Below are 20,154 nucleotides of genomic sequence, written 5' to 3'. Positions count from 1 at the left end.
GTTCCTCTTCTATTCCCTCATCTAAGTCATTTATGAAGAGTATTGAGTGAGAGTTCATTTAGTGAACTCTGGTTAAGCAAGCAGACTTAGTGTGCTGTATGAACACAGGCTTTGCACAGACCAGATGTGCATCATACCAGCATTGCAAACGCCCAGTTAATGCTGCTGTAACAGTCACCTAATAATGTCTCCAAGGAGGAAGATAATTCTTCACACTTATATTAAGTTTAGAGTCTAAAATCTTGTTTTTCCCAAGAAAAGCTCTTCCCTTTTACAAATGCCTTTGGCTTAGCCTGTCCTACTTGATCTCAACAACTGCCTTTGTGGGTAGATGTTCTTGAAACATACATAGCCCAGGAAAAACTGCCTTTTCTTTTATTGCTGTTTCGAGCTAACAAAATTAGCTGTCTGTTGTGTGAGAAAGAACAATGACTCAAGCTCAGAAAAGAAGGTTAAGTGACAGATGTGGGGGTGAGAGGAAGAACTGATACAAAATGAGATGAAAGATACAATAGGAACAAATAAGCAAGGGCCTGTGAAGATTCAGAAACATTAAAAAAGACTTGAAAATCTGAAGTTCAGTGAAAAATATAAAAGATTTACAGGGACAAAAGCCTACAGGTGACAGTGTACACTCTCAGCGTTACAAAACATGACATCAAAAGTTCAGTGACTAATCATTACAAATTAAGCTTCCTCTACAGCTTCTTTGAAGTCACCACTCCCCACTTTTCACTAATGATTCATGCCAATTGGGATTAATATATGTATGGATTTTAGTAAGGGGAGGAGACGGGATGTAAGGGGGGGACACAGTGGCTAAGACGCTGAGCTTGCCGATCGGCAGTTCAGCGGTTTGAATCCCTAGTGCCGCGTAACAGGGTGAGCTCCCATTACTTGTCCCAGCTTCTGCCAACCTAGCTGTTCGAAAGCACGTAAAAAATGCAAGTAGAAAAATAGGGACCACCTTTGGTGGGAAGGTAAGTGTTCCATGCGCTTTTGGCGTTAAATCCAGAGGTTGGTTTCAGCAGGTTCTGACCAGTTCTGGAGAACCGGTAAGCGGAAATAGTAAAAAATTTTGAAACCCACCACTGGTTTAGTCATGCCGGCCACATAACCACGGAGAAGCCTTCGGACAGCGCTGGCTCTTCAGCTTTGAAATGGAGATGAGCACCGCCCCTAGAGTCGGGAATGACCTTGCATATATGTGCAAGGGGAATCTTTACTTTTAAGGGAGGGGGGAGGACATATCAAACAACATTTGGAGCCTTCTCTGATATTCCAATTCCAACCAGATCAGCGTTTCTAAAAATAAAATGCTATTGTTTGGAAAGGTGTAACGATATCTTAAAAGATCTGTGGCTCCAGAATGAACACTTCAACCATTCTAGCCATAACTCAATGCAATGGTATTTTGTTACTACTTGGCAACAATGGACAGAAATTCCTTAGAGGCCATATATCTAAATTAAGATGTGCATCAAAGGTAAATCTTAAATTAGTTCTAACTGAAACAAGAATTTGTCTGAAATGAACCAAATGCAGGCCTCTGTGATCTTGGTTAGGGATAAGAATGGCAGTGTTCTGATTCACACAATATAGTTTGCTTGCTGGATTTAGGCTTAAAATGTTTGAATCCAATCGTTATGATTTATGAATCAGTTTATGCCTTTGTATTTAATGAATTGTACCATACTCCATAAACCATGAATATAGTCTTCAACTTATGACTGTAATTAAGCCCACAATTGATTCCAAGTAGTGACAATAGAAAAGCAGACACAGATTTTACAACTGTTTTTGTGGCAGTTATTAAGCAAGGGCCATGGTCTTAAGCAAGTCCAGTTTGCTATAGGGTGGTTTTTGCTATAAATGAGAAGTAAACATGGGTTTCTATCATGTGAGCATGGGGCACTGCAAACAGCCATAAATGTGGGTGGATTCAATTGCCAAGTGCCCCCAAAGTGGTCATGTGATGTGTGTGCGTGTACACACATGCCAAATGCCAGAACTTCACATCTTTTTCAAATTATATTTGGGAAAAAAAAGGTTGCTAAACGTTGCAAGTCAAGCATTACTTGTAAGGTTAAAATATTCTGCATAACCATATCATGAACATTTACCATCACTCTTAAATTTTCATTTTTTGACTTGATTGCCACTTGACTAGTTACCTTTTCTTGCAATTGTCTAAATCTTTCAGTTTTTTTATTTCTTGACACAACTATGATAGCAATAGTACTTAATATACCGCTTCACAGTGCTTTACAGTCAGCAAATGCACATACTGTCTAAATATGTATTTGAGGAAGGGGATGAGGATAAAAAGCCATTTTTTTTCTCTGCATTTAAATGTTTGAAATATTGTGGGATTATGTAATTTCTATACTGTTCTGACATGCTCTTAACTGCTCAAAACCCGCAAATCAGCTAAGCAAACCGTCAAATTCGAAAAAGCCTCGTTCTGTCGACCATTTTCTAAAAGCAGTTGAAGTCCCACCATTTAAAGGCACAAAGCACAAACACCTGCATTTGTTTTGCTGGAAATCAAACATTGTAGTTTTATGAATCTTGCCTGATTTCAAAGAGTTTCAAGATCAGAAACCTTTCCTATGTCTCCTGCAGCAGAAAAGTTGAAATTTGTGTGAAGAGGATTGCCTTATGTACAATAACCAGTCAAATACCTGGTTTATATGCACATCCCTAAAGTATAATCAGCAGGTTTACACATTATATATGCAAAGTAATCAGGCCAAACGTGTAATTTAATGGTAGATTCCAACTGAGCTCAACTTGTTATGAAAATGCCTGTCTTTTGTCAGGTGTAGTAAGAGTTGGTTTGCCATTACTTTCCTCTGGAAAAAATTTTTGGCTTTCTAGTCTACTCCCCACTGTAACATTTCTTGGGTGAGTCTCCCATTAAAGAACTAACCTCAGTAAACTTTGAGGTAAGTTAAAACATGCTGCCACTTTTGGCTTGGCTTAAATTTGTCTGAATGTTACCACAAAGGAGAGGAAACTTCTGTCCCCAGATGGCCTATCAAACAATGCTGTCATATTTGATACCAGTCATATACAATAGATGTACATGATCTATTCTTTGAATAGTAGCACTTATCAGACTTGCTAACTTATAACAACACATATCTGATCCATATTTTTTCTTAAATTAGAAAATTAATTCATCTTCTTAGGGTTTGCTTCTACCTGTCACTCACTCCATTGTGTTAAAACTTAAAAAAACCAATCCTAAAGCTATTTGTGAGTTGTTTATGTTCATCAATGTGGGGTATGAAGCTGTTAAATGGGAAAACATTTTTGAGTACAGAATACAAGTGAACAATATTCATTTAGTAGTTCTCAAGTTAAGATTTTTACAAATACTTGTGATCTAAATTTCAGGGTCAATTTCAGACTAATTCATATTACTAAGATTCCCTGACATTGGTGAGTGAGGAACAGAGAGGGGAGGTATTTTTAGTAGTTCATGGAAATAACAGAAAGCTATAGTGCCAAATCATCAAGAATGGAGAGTATCTTATTAGAAAACCTAGAAAAGAATTTGAGAAACGTGCTACTTTGTCAGAAACAATTGAAATAGAAGCATTTTTTTTACAAACCTCATTCTTTAGATATATAATTCCAGTATTTTCTATCTCTAACATATTTTTCATTCAGAAGATACTGAGGATTAATTGTAAGAATATCCCTGTTTATATATAAAAACTAGTTGCAGGCTACTAACAGACAACTAATTCATGGTTCACATAAACATAGCTGCCTCTTAAATGATAGTTTCTGCCCATAATTAATTGTACACTGAATTATAACATATATAGTAAATAATAGGAATACAGAACCTTCAATTCAGAAATAATAAGTTGGAATACGCAAACAAATACTTCAGTTCTTTTCAAAGTATTTTATTTTGTTCATACACACTATGCCATGAATTCGTAAGGAATTGGTTCCAGCAACTCTGGCTCTTTGCCATTGGTTCTAACAAAGTGAGCTTCTCTTGGAGGTGCAGGCTGTAAACAAGAATACAAAATAAGTGTGAGTTATAACAGTGCAATATATATTTTTAAAAACTATTTTACAGAGTGTTTTTTTCCACTACACAATTAGGTCACTTGTCTTTCCTCAAAATTAGGAACATATCTTAAGAGCAAACACAAAAAAATATAGTCTTTTACATTTGACAAATTAAACTAGTTCTTTTAATAAGGTGACAATTCTAAAATTAATTTTTTGACTCTTCATGAAGCTTTGTTTTCTGATTTAGCTTGCTATGACAATAGACAATAAATTAAGTCAGGTAGTAATATTTAACACTATATAAATTAAAGATAGTATTTTATTTACAGGTAGTTCCCAATTGCACTTTGAACAGTTGGTAACTGTTTCATAGTTACGGCCATTTACAGCATCCCATAGTCACCTAACCACAAACTGCTACATCTTTCACTGGTTCCCAGCAAAAAATGCCCATTGGGGAAAACTGATTTGCTTAATAATTGTGATATCTGCTTAACCATGCAATTTACTTAAAAATCAGGTCTGGTTATTTAACTCATGACTACACTTCCAAGCTCAGTTATGGATGCAAATTGAAGACTACCTGTATGTCAACAAGCTCTCCCTTGTGTGAGATCTGACAGGGATCATATATATGACATCAGATGTAACATTTTTGTCTTGCTACAAATTTAAACAACTCTCAACGTATTTGCCTAGTTACACACAAGGTGTTTCTCAAAGTAACTTTAGATTTCTTTTAGTATCAACTACTTGAGATATATTCTCAATGTTACCTGGCGTTTTAACTCAAACCAAGTGCCCTTTTCCTTTGCTTCCTTTTTCTTCCTTTCATTTTCCTTCACACGCTGCAAAAAACTGTCTCTGCTCTTAGAATGCTTAATGTGTTCAATACGCACATTGATTCTCTTAGCAAGGATCTTGCCTCTAGGAGAAAAAAAAGATATGAGCACAGTCAGAGGTTTAGCATTTTCTTTTTTTTAATAACCAAGAACTAGATCATTGAGATCAAGTCAGCAAAGTTCTATTGACTGACATTCTCAAACTATATATTGTTATAGAAGAAACTCAGCATCTGTTTCCTCTGACAGGATCCAAGCCAGTTAAATGTAATCTGGCTGGGTTTTAAAAGGATAGTTGCTGTAACCCCCCTGAATGACCAATTAAGACAAGAAATGTCTAATTGGTAAAGTGAAGGGGGGAAACAGACATATTTTAACATAATATTCAGTAACAAGGAATAAAGTCGAAAATAAGGAATGTACTTACTTAACCTTCTTGTTCACAATAATGCCCACAGCATGCTGAGTAATGTTATATACTCTTCCAGTCTTGCCATGGTAACATTTGTGGGGCATGCCTTTTTGAACTGTTCCTGTGCCCTGTTAGTACAGAAAGTCACACCATAAATAGCTATAAATAAAAAAGCCTGGGAATGTGTATTGAAAAAAACCTTGGGAAAGGACATCGATGAATTATTTACAACTGAATGCCAGCGTTCTTAAATTCATGAATAAAACTGCTGCTCTGCCCACATAGTATAAGCTTTTCTAGTCAAACCAGAACAAGCTTACCGCTAGGTAAGCTACTCAAGAATGATTAGACTATTTTCCGTTTTAACTGAACCCCCGTCTTCCAGTAATTTTATTAATCAGCCACCAAATTATGAATGGTATGGGCATAATTTATGAGCCCAATGTATCACACATGGCTTACTAATCACATCAAATCTTTATTACATTATAAATCAGCATAAACCCCTATCGTAATTTTATTATTTTGTCTGAGGGCCTAAGTTTCCTGGAGAGCTAGATAAATGTCTCTGGTTTGCTTTCAGTGCCGGTGAAATGTTTTGCTCAGTTTGCTTTAGTTATTACAAAGCAATCATAGAAGAGAGTCATCATCAAGCACCAGAGCATTAAAATATTGGAATGCAGCCTTACAAAATCAGTCAAATTAGGCTTTGCACTAAGAATTCAGCAAAATTTTAACACAGACCATTTGATTAAACTTACAAGTTAGAAAAAAATCACGTGTTTTTCAAGAACCAAATCTATAGTCAATCTCAAGAGAAGTACTGCACATCTGATTATAGATGCTCCATTACAACCACAATTTTTACTTTAAAATTTTTTTTGTTTTTAAATAAAACAAAATATTAAATTAATACAACAAATTAAATATTAAATACCCAAGCACCCACAAAGCTCAGCAATATAATTTCAAGGCAACTGTTTATCCTTTTATATTATGGTGTTCTAAACTTTTATTTTAATAAGGTAATAAGAGCTGTGTAACACAATTTGTTTCGGGAAAATAATTTTTAAAGAAACATACCTTAATATCAACAATATCACCCTTCTTATAGATTCGCATGTAAGTAGCAAGAGGGACAACACCTTTTTAAAAAATGCAAAAATTACTTCTGTTTTAGTTAATATAATTTTAATTTCATCCACTTTAATATCCCAATCCCATATTAAAGATTAAAATTAAAAATAGAAGAATTATTTCCCCCAATAGTAGGCATTAGGCAAACTTAACGGTGAACTTTAAATTATGTGATACTGGTATTCCTTTAACTATAGTGCATGTTATATAATTCATAAAGGTAGGGATTCAGCTAACATTATTTCTATCATTTTATTAAATTTATCTGGCTCAATAAATTTTACTTACCATGTTTGCGAAAGGGTCTTGAGAACATATAACGTGTCCCTCTCCTCTTTCCCTTTGTGTTTGTCATCTTGACAGATCACTGTAAGAGTACACAATTTACAACAGGTCAAGACAAAAGAAATATAAAAATAGTGATGCTTCCTTGTTATCGAAGACATGACTGTAATCAAGAGAATTTATGTCAGAAAAAACATTTTCAGCTCTCGAAATCTTGTTAAATTAGATTGAACTTGGTAATTTGTATATGAAATAAGCTAGCCCTGCCAAAATACAACTTCCACACAAAATCCTTTAAGTGTCAAATTCTTATCAGGTCCCCCAAGTATGATTGGGCAATTTTTTACGGCTTTCTCAGAAGGTAGAAAGATGGCCTATTATAAAGACAGACTTACCCTCTGACTTAATCAGCTAAGATGGATATACTATACACATGGGATTTTCCTGTGACAACCAACACTAGATCAATCTTTCCCTATTCAATATTTTGGACATTTGTTGTCTTACATCACCTACCATACTTAGAAGCCAGGATGGCGTAACCTAGTATATAAAGTGTGTGTCTCAAATGTTAATCTGTTCAAGATACACTGTTCAAAATTTAATTATCTCCATCCCAAACTATCCAACTGAATAATTTGAAAATGGACAAAGCGTAATAAAATGCAAGTACAGAAAAGCAAAGTTTTTGCTTTAGTAATCTAATTGTAGTTATTTTGACGTACAACACCAGAATTGTAGCAATAATTAGGACTCAACTGAATAAAACAAGTATTTCTTAAATTAAAAAGAACAATGTCCATTCTGTTCCAATCACATCTGACAAATAAGCAAAGGATTGCAAATGTAGCCTCTCCTTTAAGGAGAGGGAATCTTTATGGAACAGAAAAAAACATTAAAAAGATCTGAGCTTTGTCTTTTCTGAATGTGATAACTTATGTAAATTTCCTCTTGTAACTCTCCCCACACTACTGCAATGCAATCTAGAAGAAAAGAAATGCCTTTTCATATTAGCACTAAACGTCAAGCAATGCAAAAGATTGCGGATTGATGCGGTTAACATTAAGCTTAAATCTATTGTGTGCTTGTGTATTGTTGCAATTGAAGCTGAAGTAGTCTTCGACAGGAAGGACTTTGTAATAGATGATTCGATGAGTTAAACTCAGGTCATGTCGAAGGCGGCGTAGTTCTAAATTTTCTTTTGGAGACCCTTGTACTAAACTTTAGTCAGATAAAGCTGTTACATTTATTAAACGTAAATGTAAAGCTATAATCTTCCCAAGCTCTGGGCTACCCGAGGGGGAGGAAGAGAGGCAGCCCTGCCGCCAGCACGGCTTTTGCCTTGGCCACGTGCGCCTGGATGCCATCGCTCTCCCGCCGCCCGGTATTTCTCTTCTGGCTCGGATCAAACTCACCCCTTTCTCTCGCTCTTCTGCCTTCCTAGCCACCCCGCCCGCTCCTCTCCCCTCATCTCCCTCGCTTCCCTGCGGCTCTCCCGACACTCCTTGCCTGGCCTTTCTCTCTCCGCGCCGCGGAGCCCAAGTTCTCAAAACCGTCCAGACTGGCCTCCCGGATCCCAGCCAGCCGAGTTTTCTTTCACCCCTTTCTCCGGCCGGCCCCAAGGCTACCGTTCCCCTCCCGTCACCCTCCGCATACCAGGCCTGACGGGAAAAAAGAGGAGCAGCCGAACTGCCGCGGGTACCTGCAAGATGGCGTCCACAGGCCAAAAAGAAAGAAGGCGGGGCTTCGCCAGATCTCCGCGCCTTCCTTCCGGTTTAGCTCGGAGAGGGCGGGGGGGGGGACTAACCTGACCCGCGCCTGTCCTAAAAGCGCCCGATTGAAAAACAGTCGGCAGTTGGCGGAAACCTGACTATATTCGCGCAGCAAGTTAAAGAAAATAGGAAGGAGGCGAGCATTTAAGTCGCCACAAAATAAATGTTCTGGGGTTTCTTAGATGTCACGATACTGAACTGGAGCAGGCGCTGTTTTAGACAGCTTTCCGGGAGGGCAGTCATGAGGCTAAGAAAGAAAAGCTGTACTGTTGGCAGTAGGTGGGAGGTTTGGGGACAACTCGATGGGGTGCGATAGGGAGCAGCTCTGCGGTCCTGTTTCTTGCTTAGTGGATTAAGGTTGAATATCTCTCAGACAGGGTTAAATAAGCCAGCACTTGAATGATTCACCCAACATAAATTAGCTCAAAACCAATGTCTATGGAGATTTTCAATCATCCAGGTTAGAGGTCTCCAACCTTGATCATTTTAAGACTTGTGGACTTCAACTCCCAGAAGTCCACAAGTCTCTGGGAACTCTGGGAGTTGAAGAACTCTGGGAGTTGAAGTCTACAAGTCTTAAAGTGACCAAGGTTGGAGACCCCTGATCCAGGTCATGGTTGTCTCAAAGGTGCTTTTCCAAAGGCAGCTGGACTTTCTGGTTTTTCTTTTGAAGACGTTTCACTTCTCATCCAAGAACAGTTCTGACTGAACGGGGGGGGGGGAATGGAAAGATTTATTCTTTTTGCAATCATCTCGTCGTTGAATTTGATTAAAATACACATTTATGAATTGCTTGTACAATTGAATAACATCCCAATTTTGTCAATGCTTTTCCATTCTGTAGAAAAATAAAATACATTTATTTATCCATATGTGTAGTACATAAGTTATTTAGGAAGGAGAACTTATTACTTCATTCAAGCATTGTATACTTAAAGCCAAAAAGGCTACATTTTTTGGGCATAATTTCTTTCGGTCAATTCCAAAATCCTTAAAATGCTAGAAAAAACATATTAATAACATTCCAATATTTTAGTGAGCTATTTGGTGTAAAAAAGAATTTGCACAAGCAATACTTGATTTCTCCCAAACGGTATTTTGATGGTCTTTCATTTAGTTTAGTAGTACATTTCTGATAGAGATATGTAAAGACTCAAACAGATGGAATCTGTTCATCAGGGTGTATTCATAACCAATAGAGATTTTTATCCTTGGATATAGCCAGATGGGAAGTTTAAATTAGCTGACCATCTGCATGTAATTAGGAAGAAAAGTACAGCAGATTTTTTGAGAGGAAATAGTATAGTATAATATAGTGAGAAAGGAAGCCAATCAAAATAGAGTCTTCCACTTGTCTTGAAAAGGAAGACAGCATTGCTTAAACATTTATTGTAGCATAAACATAATAATGTCTGAACAATCAGCAAAGAACAAGCTCCTTCTAATTAACCTGTTTTGTGTTACAGGAAAAATTATGCCAAATATCAGCATTATATCCAAGTAGGAAATTTTACTGAATATATAGCATAATCCTACGTATATTCCAAAGAAATTAAAATAACATATAAGGAAAAATACATGAATATATAATTCAGTCCATATTTTACTTAGAGGACATCTAGGATGAAAGGGGCAATATAAATTAAATTAATATTAGTTCCAATAGTTATATTCAATTACTGACACTTCCAAATAAATTTAAATAATCCCTGGTGCTTTAAATTAATTAGGTGCTATCAATTTGAGTTGACACCTGATTATTGTATGGGCAAATGTTTTTCCAAAGACATTTAAGCAAACTTTTGAATCTATCCTCCATTTTAACAGTCAGCAATATTCACAATTATATATTAAAACTGGAAAAACAACTGAATGTTTGTCATTGAAATGCCCCTATTATTCATGATCTTGACTAAAATTATCATTACAGGTAGACCTTACAACTTACAACAGTTCATTTAGTGATGGTTCGAACTTACAATGGCACTGGACAAAGTGACATGACCGTTTTTCACACTTATGACTGTTGTAGCATCCCCATAGTCATTTGATTAAAATTCAGCTGCTTGGCAATTGGTTCATATTTATGATAGTTGCAGTGTCCCAGGGTCATGTGATCACTTTTGGAAACTTCTGAGAAACTGTCAATGCGGAAACCAGATTCACTTTACAAACGTGTTACTAATTTAACAACTGCAGTGATTCACTTACAACTGTTGCAAGAAAGATCATAAAATGGGGCAAAATTTATTTAACAACTGTCTCCCTTAGCAACAGAAATTTTAGGCTCAATTGTCGTTAAGTCGACTATCTGTACTTTCTCCTCTAATCATTTTATTTCTTCAGCACATTGTTCAGTTTTCTATTCTTAAGCCTCAAAACCAAAATTATTGCTGTCCTCTATAGATTCACTAACCACTTGGAATGACAATCTCTTTGTTTTTGCCATGTCTTTAATATTAACATTTTCACTTTCATTGTGAGCCATCTAAAATCTTTACTTGACAAATGTTATCATCTGTATATTTCAAGGTGTCTTTAAACATTGCCATTATTCTATTCATATTCTATAATATATCTATATTACAGGGTATGCTCATTATCAGATTTCAGTTCTGCCTTTTTTGGAAATCTGTTCATTTCACATTCCTCTCTCCATATAAGCTTTTATGTTTATTCATAAGATCTTAAAGAAAAGTTTCCTTCCTCTGAAATTCTGTTCAAGAGAAATTATTGTAATAATTTACAATAATTATTTGATTTGTACATTCACTACTCCATTTTTATTTGGAGAAATACTCTTTCCTTATTATTAGAATATCCTGCCTTTTCTACATTATAAGGAACAAATATGTCCTTTTAATCAACAAAAATATATTTGTTGGTAAACAAATTTATTTCTTTTTTGCAAGTTTAAACAGTTTAATAGATATTTGTACTTGACATTTGTCATTTGAGGCCTGATCGCAATCAAACCAAGTAAACCAAACCTCCCCATGCAGTGATTATACTGCTCCTGAATTAAGAGGGAGATGGGTTCTTAAGAAACGTGAAATATAAATAAACCCTACCCATCTGATCCCATGTTAATGTCTATGGCAGCTGAGCTGATTTGTTTATTAATTTAGCTGCAATTTATTGAGAAGTATATTGGGCTTTGGATAGGCCATTTTCTTATGGTGCGGGATCCTCCCAGGCTGTCTTTATTCCTGTTATGTATCTTTAAATATTTTGGCGGGAAACAAGCACGTTGCTGATTGGTTGAAGCCGCCGGTTAAACAGTATATAAAGGGTTGTTTTCCCCAGTTTGGTTGCTGGGTTCACCATATATTAAAGAGCTGTTGTCACTACCCTGGTCTCCAGCCTCGTTACTTCCCGAACTTAACACTGGCGACGAAGGTGGGATACCGAGGCTAAGGAGCACCAGAACCGAGCTGAAGCACGGAAGAACCGAACCCAGCAAACACAGGGCAGAAAAGCGGAGATGGCCAGTTACACTCCGCCCGCACCGTTTGACCCAGCTAGAGAGAAATGGGGAACGTACATGACCCGATTGAAAGCTTTCTAGAAGCCAACGAACTGCAAGGAGTTCCAGACAACCGCAAAGGGCATACTTCTTGAGCCACTGCGGTCCGAGGTCATCGACATCGCGGAAGCCCTGGCAGAGCCAACACCGATACAATCGGTATCGTGGCAAACTCTGCAAACCCTGCTAAAAACCATTTCGCCAACGCCGTCCAAATCGTGCGGCGTTTTGAATTTGGAGCGCCAACAGCTGAAGGCGAATCCGCCGGCGACTACATGGCGCCCTGCGGAAAGCCTCCAAAGACTGTGGGTACGAGACCTGGGCGAGGTGCTGCTGGAGCAACTCATCAGGGGTCGAGACATGCGATTGCGGGCGGCTGCTATCGAAAAGCAATCTGGCGCTGGCAAACGCCCTGGGCGAAGCCAGGCGCATGAAATGCCCACCCAAGCGGCGGAGACACTGCAAAAGCCTCTCACACCAAAGGCGAGCACAAAGTCAACCCGGTGCACCAGAAGAGATCCAGACCGAATCCGGCGGAGAGGATGAGGAAGGGTCTGCCGAACCGAAAGCGGAAAAGAGGACCGGGACGAATCACGGAAGTTGCGGAGGTCAACACCAGCGCCAACGCTGCAAGTTTAAGGGCGCAACATGTCGGCGGTGCGAGAAGAAGGGCACCTAGCTCAAGTCTGTCGAGCTCCCCAACCTTCCCGCCGAAAATTCAAATCGGCCAATCAGGCGTGGGATCGGCAAGGCGACCCGCGATTGGCTCAAACAAAAAGCGCAGATTCAACCAACGACTGTGGTCATAGGCCGCACCTCAACCCGAGTGGAGAAGAAGATCTTCACCAAACCCAAAATAGAAGAGTACGGTGCCGACTCGAAGTGGACACGGGTCAGCGATCACCATCATGTCCTGGGACACTTTACGAAGTCACTGCCATCAATCGCGACGCCACCTGCAAACACAACGGCTCTGAGTCCACGACTACCAAGGGAATCGAATCCCTGTTCGAGGACCACCTCTGTCCGAGTCGAGTCACGGACCACACAGAAGACCCTGCCCATCACGATCGTCGAAGGACCCTGCCTAGTTTGTTGGGACTAGACTGGTTTCGTGCACTGGGCATGGGCGTGACTGGCATCTACAGAAGTGACTGTAACCTGAAAGACATACTCATGAATGAGTTCGAAGATGTCTTCAAGGACTGCCTGGGCAAGTACAAGGGGACCCCTATTTCCTTCAACTTAGACCCCCAGGTAGCCCCCATTAGGTTAAAGGCAAGGAGAGTCCCTTTTGCCCTCAAACCTAAAATTGACAAGGAGCTAGATAAGCTCATAAATCAGGGGATTTTGGTGCCAGTCGATCACGCAAAGTGGGAGACGCCAATCGTCACCCCAGTAAAACCAGATGGGTCAATTAGAATCTGCGCTGACTACAAGGCGACGCTAAACAAAGCCTTACAGAAAAGCGCTTACCGGTTCCGTGGTGCAACACTTGCTGCACTCTTTGGGGCAAGGGCAAGTCTTTGCAAAGTTAGACTTGGCCCAAGCCTACCAACAACTGCCCGTGAGCGCCAACACAGCCGAAGCCCAAGCGATTGTAACTCACAGGGGTGCATTCAAGTGTACCCGATTACAATTTGGGGTGAGTGTGGCACCAGGCTGTTCCAAAACTTAATGGAACGACTTCTGCAAGGGCTCCCAGGGTAGTTCCTACTTGATGATGTATTGATATCAGCGGAAAACGTAGAGGAATTGGGGAGCGTCTGAGAAAGGTTCTGGGCATTTTCGGTCAGCGGACTAAAGGTTAAAGTGAACAAATGCCAGATAGGGGTAGAATCCGTCGAATTCTTGGGCTACCGAATAGACAAGAAAGGAATTCACCCACTGAGAGCAAGGTCAAGGCAATCAGAAAGGCTCCAGCGCCCAAAAACAAAACAGAGCTACAGGCATTCCTGGGGCTAGTGAATTTTACGCTTTTTAAAAACAAAGCGACTGTTGCTGAACTGCTGCATAAGCTTCTAGGAAAAATACTGTTTGGTCTTGGGGAAAGTCGGAAAGTAGGGCTTTCGAGCAGTAAAAACCTGCTCTCGGCGATAGCCTGCTCATCCAATATCATAGCTCATTGCCCTTAGTGCTGGTTTGCGATGCCTCCCCACGGGGTGGGGCTGTGCTCAGCCACAGACTTCCAAACGGCACAGAAGCCCCTATAGCCTTCTACTCCAGAGCGATGTCCTCCCAGAGAGGAACTATAGCCAGTTAGATAAGAGCGCTAGCAATTGTGTCAGGGTAAAAATTTCACGAATATGTTTTGGCGAGACTTTGAAATTGTGACTGACCACAGACCGCTGTTAGGAATACTGGCTGGCGACCGCAACGCCTGTGGCACTTTCGCCACGATTGACCCGATGGACTATTTTCTTAGCCGCTTATTCCTACAAGCTGCAGCATCGACCAGGAAAAGAAGTGGGGCATGCGGACGCGTTAAGCAGATGCCCACTGCCAGGGCGATCAAGACCCCACTCGGGGCGCCCATCCTGCTGATTGACTCTTTGGACTCTGGCCCAGTCACATCTAAGGAAGTGGCTCGGGCATCATACCGGGACATTATGCTAAGGACTGTACTCGGTTGGGTACAAAGAGGGTGGCCCGCTGCGCCGGGCGAACGGTTTAAGGAATTTGTAAAAAAACGTGAGGAGCTCTCGGCTCAAGGGGGGTGCCTGCTATGGGGTGATCGAGTGGTAATCCCGGAGAAATTGAGGGAAGGTATTGGACCTCCTCCACGAGGGCCACCCAGGGATCGTAAGGATGAAGGGGCTAGCAAGAAGCTATGTGTGGTGGCCACTCATGGACTCAGAGATTGCTGAGAGGGTAGGAAAATGCCAGGCTTGCCAAGAGTCCAGACCTCTACCCCCAACGGCCCCAGTCAGGGAATGGGAAAAACCCCAAGGGCCCTGGTCGAGAATCCACATTGATTTTGCTGGCCCTTTCCACGGCCAAACCTTCCTAGTGGTTGTCGACGCTTTCTCTAAATGGTTGGAGATCATACTCATGAAATCCACGACAGCCGAGGCAGTAATCGCAGCCCTGCGCCACCTATTCGCAACCCACGGGTTGCCTGACACGCTGGTATCCGACAACGGCCCGCAATTCACGGCAGCCCAGTTTGAGGAATACTTGGCAGAGGAGGGCATCCGACATGCCCTCTCTGCGCCTTTCCACCCTGCGTCGAATGGCCTTGCAGAGCGTTCCGTCCGGAGCGCTAAGGAGGCATTGTCCAGGCTCAAGCCAGGTGACTGGCAAACAAAGATAGATTTCTTTCTGGCCGTTCAGCATAGAACCCCAAGCACGGCTACAGGCAGAAGCCCAGCCGAATTATTGATGGGACGGAAACTCCGGTGCCCACTTGACCGTTTGAATCCCCATTACACACCAGAGGGTTACAAGGGGGAACTAGAAAAAACGAGAGAAATGGGCATAGGCGACCGAGTGTGGGCCCGCAACTATGGGGACGGCCCAAGTTGGCTAGCAGGGCAAATCATAAAAGCAACAGGTCCAAAATCATACTTGGTTGAGTTAAAAGACAACCGAGTATGGAGGCGCCACATAGATCAGATAAGGAAACGACTAGCTGAACAACCCGAGCTAAATGAGACAGATCATGACCACTCATTATTTGATCCCACAGCTGACCATAACCCGGGGGAGGCGCAAGACTTAGCTGAGGTCCCGGAGGTCCAGCGACGCCATCAGGTTCCCGATGGAAACAGCAGGGAAAATTCAAAAAGTAATCCAGGGCCGGATGGCCAAGAAAAAGAGTCTGCAAGTAATCCAGGGCCTGATGGCCTAGAGGAAGAGCTGGGAGGAGAAAACAGCCCCTCCGACCAGCTCAAAACACCACCCAGGACTGAACCGCGCAGGTCCGAAAGAATTAGGAGACGCCCAGGTTATTTGCGTGACTACGTCGAAAAATAACATGTAAATGATATGTAAATAGTGGTAAAGTGTTTTCTGGGAGGGGAGGAGTGTTATGTATCTTTAAATATTTTGGCGGGAAACAAGCACGTTGCTGATTGGTTGAAGCCGCCGGTTAAACAGTATATAAAGGGTTGTTTTCCCCAGTTTGGTTGCTGGGTTCACCATATATTAAAGAGCTGTTGTCACTACCCTGGTCTCCAGCCTCGTTACTTCCCGAACTTAACAATTCCAACATATTAAACTCTTGTAAAATAATCTCAGCTGTTTTAGATTGAACAGGGGGAGCTACTGATTTTGCCACCTCCCTTCCCATTGAAAAATCTTAATTAAGGTATTTCCCTCCCCCGTGAATTTATTTATTTATTTATTTAATCAAATTTTTATACCACCCTTCTCCCGAAGGACTAAGGGCGGTTTACAGCCAAATAAAACAAATCAGACATAATAAATACAGAATAAAATACTATTTAAAAAACTTATTCAATTTGGCCCAAGTTAAGATCTTTAAAAGAATAAAACCCACTAAAATTAAAACCAAATAAAACTAAAAACCCTATGCCAGTCCTGCACGGATGAATAAATATGTCTTCAGCTCGCGGCGAAAGGTTCGAAGGTCCAGAAGTTGGCGAAGTCCTGGGAAGTTCATTCCAGAGGGTGGGAGCCCCCACAGAGAAGGCCCTACTCCTGGGGGCCACCAGCTGACATTGTTTGGCGGACGGCACCCTGAGGAGTCCCTCTCTGTGGGAGTGCACGGGTCGGTGAGAGGCAACCGGTAGCAGTAGGCGGTCCCGTAAGTAACCCGGTCCTAAGCCATGGAGCGCTTTAAAGGTAGTAACCAGCACCTTGAAGTGCACCCGGAAGACCACAGGTAGCCAGTGCAGCCTGCGCAGGAGTGGTGTCACATGGGAGCCACGAGTTGCTCCCTCTATCACCCGCGCAGCTGCATTCTGAACCAACCAACCATTCCGGGTGCTCTTCAAGGGGAGCCCCATGTAGAGAGCATTGCAGTAATCCAAGCGAGAGGTAACAAGAGCATGAGTGACCGTGCATAAGGCATCCCGGTCAAGGAAGGGGTGCAACTGGCGAATCAGGGAAATCTGATAAAAAGCTCTCCTGGATACGGTCATCAGATGGTCTTCGAAAGACAACCGCCCATCCAGGAGAACACTCAGGTTGCGCACCCTTTCCATCGGGGCCAGTGACTCGCCCCCAACAGTCAGCCGCAACTGCAGCTGACTGTACCGGGGTGCCGGCATCCACAGCCACTCCGTCTTGGAGGGATTGAGCTTGAGCCTGTTTCTCCCCATCCAGACCCGTACGGCTTCCAGACACCGGGACAGTACCTCAATAGCTTCGTTGGGGTGGCCTGGGGTGGAAAAGTACAGCTACATATCATCAGCGTATAGTTGGTACCTCACCCCAAAACCACTGATGATCTCACCCAGCGGCTTCATATAGATGTTGAACAGGAGAGGCGAGAGAATCGACCCCTGTGGCACCCCACAAGTGAGGCACCTCGGGGTCGATCTCTGCCCCCCTGCCAACACTGTATGTGACCGGTCAGAGAGATAGGAGGAGAACCACCGATAAACGTTGCCTCCCACTCCCAAACTCTCCAACCGGTGCAAAGGATACCATGGTCGATGGTATCTAAAGCCGCTGAGAGGTCTAATAGGACCAGGGCAGAGGAATAACCCCTATCCCTGGCCCTCCAGAGATCATCCACCAACACGACCAAAGCCGTCTCCATACTGTATCCGGCCGAAAGCTGGACTGGAACGGATCTAGATAGACAGTTTCATCCAGGTATTGGGGCAATTGACGTGCCACCACACTCTCTACAACCTTCGCCACAAAGCGAAGGTTGGAGACCGGACGATAATTACCTAAAACAGCTGGGTCCAGGGAAGGCTTCTTGAGGAGGGGTCTCACCACCGCCTCTTTCAAGGCAGTAGGGAAGACCCCCTCCAACAACGAAGCGTTAGTAATCCCCCAGAGCCAGCCTCGTGTCACCTCCTGCGTGGCCAGCACCAGCCAGGAGGGGCACGGGTCCAATAAACATGTGTTGGCATTCAACCTCCCCAACAACCTGTCCATGTCCTCAGGAGCCACAGGGTCAAATTCATCCCAAACAATCTCAACAAGACGAGTCTCCGACCTCTCACCTGGATCTACCCAATTTTGATCCTACCCATCCTGAAGCTGAACAATTTTATCGTATAGGTAACCACTAAACTCCTCGGCACGTCCCTGTAATGGGTCATCCCGCTCCCCCTGTTGAAGGAGAGAGCGGGTCACCCGAAACAGGGCGGCTGGGCAGTTATCTGCCGACGCAATGAGGGAGGAAACGTAACAACATTTCGCTTCCCTCAGTGCCATTAGGTAGGCCCTACTATATGACCTAACTAGTGTCCGATCAGCCTCCGAACGGCTGGACCTCCAGGAACTCTCTAGGCGTCTTCTCCGGCGTTTCATCTCCCTCAGCTCCTCGGAAAACCAAGGAGCTGGTTGAGACCTGCGCTGGGTCAGAGGCCGCAAATGCACCCCATGGTCCAGAGCCCCAGCTGCGGCCAGTTCGCAAGCCGCGACTAGTTCTTCAGCCGTGCCGTGAGCCAGATCCTCAGGGAACGGCCCAAGCTCCGTCAGGAACTTCTCCGGGTCCATCAGGCGCCTGGGCCGGAACCAAATTAAGAACATGGAAAGGCCACTGGTTGACTGACTTTGTATTTGCTTTCTTGGTGAGCTGAGAGGATCATTCATTACCTTGTGATGTTTTCATTTTAAGGTCAGTGATGATGTTTTTGACAGTTGGGAAATGAAAATAAGGGCCCTGTGATCTGGGAATTGAGCAAATGCAAAACCATAGATTGCCTGTGGAAAGCTTTAAAGAAGATGAAACAAACATAGGAGGAATACGGCTGCCAGTGGCTGCTGGTCTCAATGGCGTACCTGTTTAGATTTTAATTATTCCTGCAATGCACTATCACAAATAAAATGAAGATAATTTTTTAATATGTTGCCATATTTTGCTATATTCAGAGCTGGACGGCATTACCTGATTCATTGCCGCCTTTAAAGCAGAGGTGGTATTCATTTACCTTTGCTACCGCTTCACAAATGTGAGCGCATGTGCCACCTACACACATGCACAGAGTGTTTCGCGCATGCGCAGAGGGTAAAAAATGATATCAGGGCAGGTGGGCAGAGCCGTCCACAGCCGCCACTACTGGTTCGCGGAATCCGGATAGAACCGGCTGAATTGCACCATTGCTTTAATGTCTGTCTTGGTTCTTCCCAAGTTATTTGCACTTGCCCACCCACAGCACTAACTAGTGCTTTTTAAAAAAATTCTAGAGTTTCTACATTCTTTCCATTAGGACCTTATGTTTTACTGTATATGCAAAAGACTGTTTTCAAAGTGTTGACACAATAAGTAACCATTACTGTAGATTACAGAATCTGAACAATACTCAAAACAGCTCCAGAAAAGAGGGAACATGGAAAACTGCAAGAGCTAGAAGTCAGTAAAAAGGCAGCATTTATATCTAGGCTAATGTTCCAAATCTGCAAAGAGAACTACTGCCTGTTGCCTTATTCTATTATCATTTAAACATTGGTGATAATTATTTGATAAGCTTTTTATTCATTCAATTTGTATAGCTGCTCTTCCCAAACCTCTGTTATTATGTTAAACATAAAATAGAAGAAAATTTAAATGTTGGATTTCTCTACTTTTTTGTATTATGTACTAGATTTAATGTGTCAATAGTGTTGGGAGAAATGTCCATCTGGATTCAGTTCCAAGTGGGGAGAAAGACACTGGAAACATGGAAGGTTGGAAAGATGGTTTAATGGTGGACAGGACCACATGGCTTGAGATCCTACACATGGAAGAGAAAAAGATATATATTTATGCCCTCTGTTGGGCCCCACCTTAAGAGCTTCCTGTTCCTGTGTAAGGGCAGGTATCCTGATTGGTTGTCAGATTCCCATGGGGGCCATGCAGGGATAATTTTGTAGGTTGTCTTGAGTCCCAGGATTGATTGAATCTTGCTGGGTGATGATGTAATGAAGCAGCTTTGGCCAATTCCTGTTGTTGTTAGTTGCGAAGTCGTGTCCGACCCATCACGACCCCATGGACAACATTCCTCCAGGCCTTCCTAT

General features: G+C 42.2%; 1 protein-coding gene and 2 non-coding genes across 4 annotated transcripts; all 3 read right to left on the bottom strand.

Annotated features, from left to right (window-relative positions):
• Nucleotides 1-3,907: 3,907 nt before the first annotated feature.
• Nucleotides 3,908-8,488, bottom strand: RPL21 (ribosomal protein L21). 2 transcript variants are annotated; one of them, XM_058186448.1, is made up of 6 exons: nucleotides 8,417-8,488; nucleotides 6,718-6,796; nucleotides 6,376-6,437; nucleotides 5,308-5,420; nucleotides 4,815-4,965; nucleotides 3,908-4,031 (listed from the first exon to the last, which is right to left on the bottom strand). In XM_058186448.1, exons 2-6 carry the CDS (start codon nucleotides 6,782-6,784, stop codon nucleotides 3,942-3,944), a joined length of 483 nt encoding a protein of 160 aa, XP_058042431.1. In that variant the 5' UTR covers nucleotides 6,785-6,796; nucleotides 8,417-8,488; the 3' UTR covers nucleotides 3,908-3,941. The 2 variants fall into 2 exon arrangements, with proteins under 2 accessions (XP_058042431.1, XP_058042432.1); XM_058186449.1 differs by having other exon boundaries at nucleotides 8,371-8,435.
• LOC131200324 (small nucleolar RNA SNORA27) lies at nucleotides 5,112-5,243 on the bottom strand. Its single transcript, XR_009155589.1, has one exon. It is a non-coding gene; the product is annotated as a small nucleolar RNA SNORA27 (small nucleolar RNA).
• LOC131200313 (small nucleolar RNA SNORD102) lies at nucleotides 5,867-5,948 on the bottom strand. The gene has a single exon (XR_009155580.1). It is a non-coding gene; the product is annotated as a small nucleolar RNA SNORD102 (small nucleolar RNA).
• Nucleotides 8,489-20,154: the final 11,666 nt, after the last annotated feature.

This window comes from Ahaetulla prasina, chromosome 5 (genome assembly GCF_028640845.1).
Source record: "Ahaetulla prasina isolate Xishuangbanna chromosome 5, ASM2864084v1, whole genome shotgun sequence".
In the NCBI taxonomy this organism is placed as follows: domain Eukaryota; kingdom Metazoa; phylum Chordata; class Lepidosauria; order Squamata; family Colubridae; genus Ahaetulla; species Ahaetulla prasina.
This window is presented reverse-complemented; position numbering and strand designations above follow the sequence as displayed.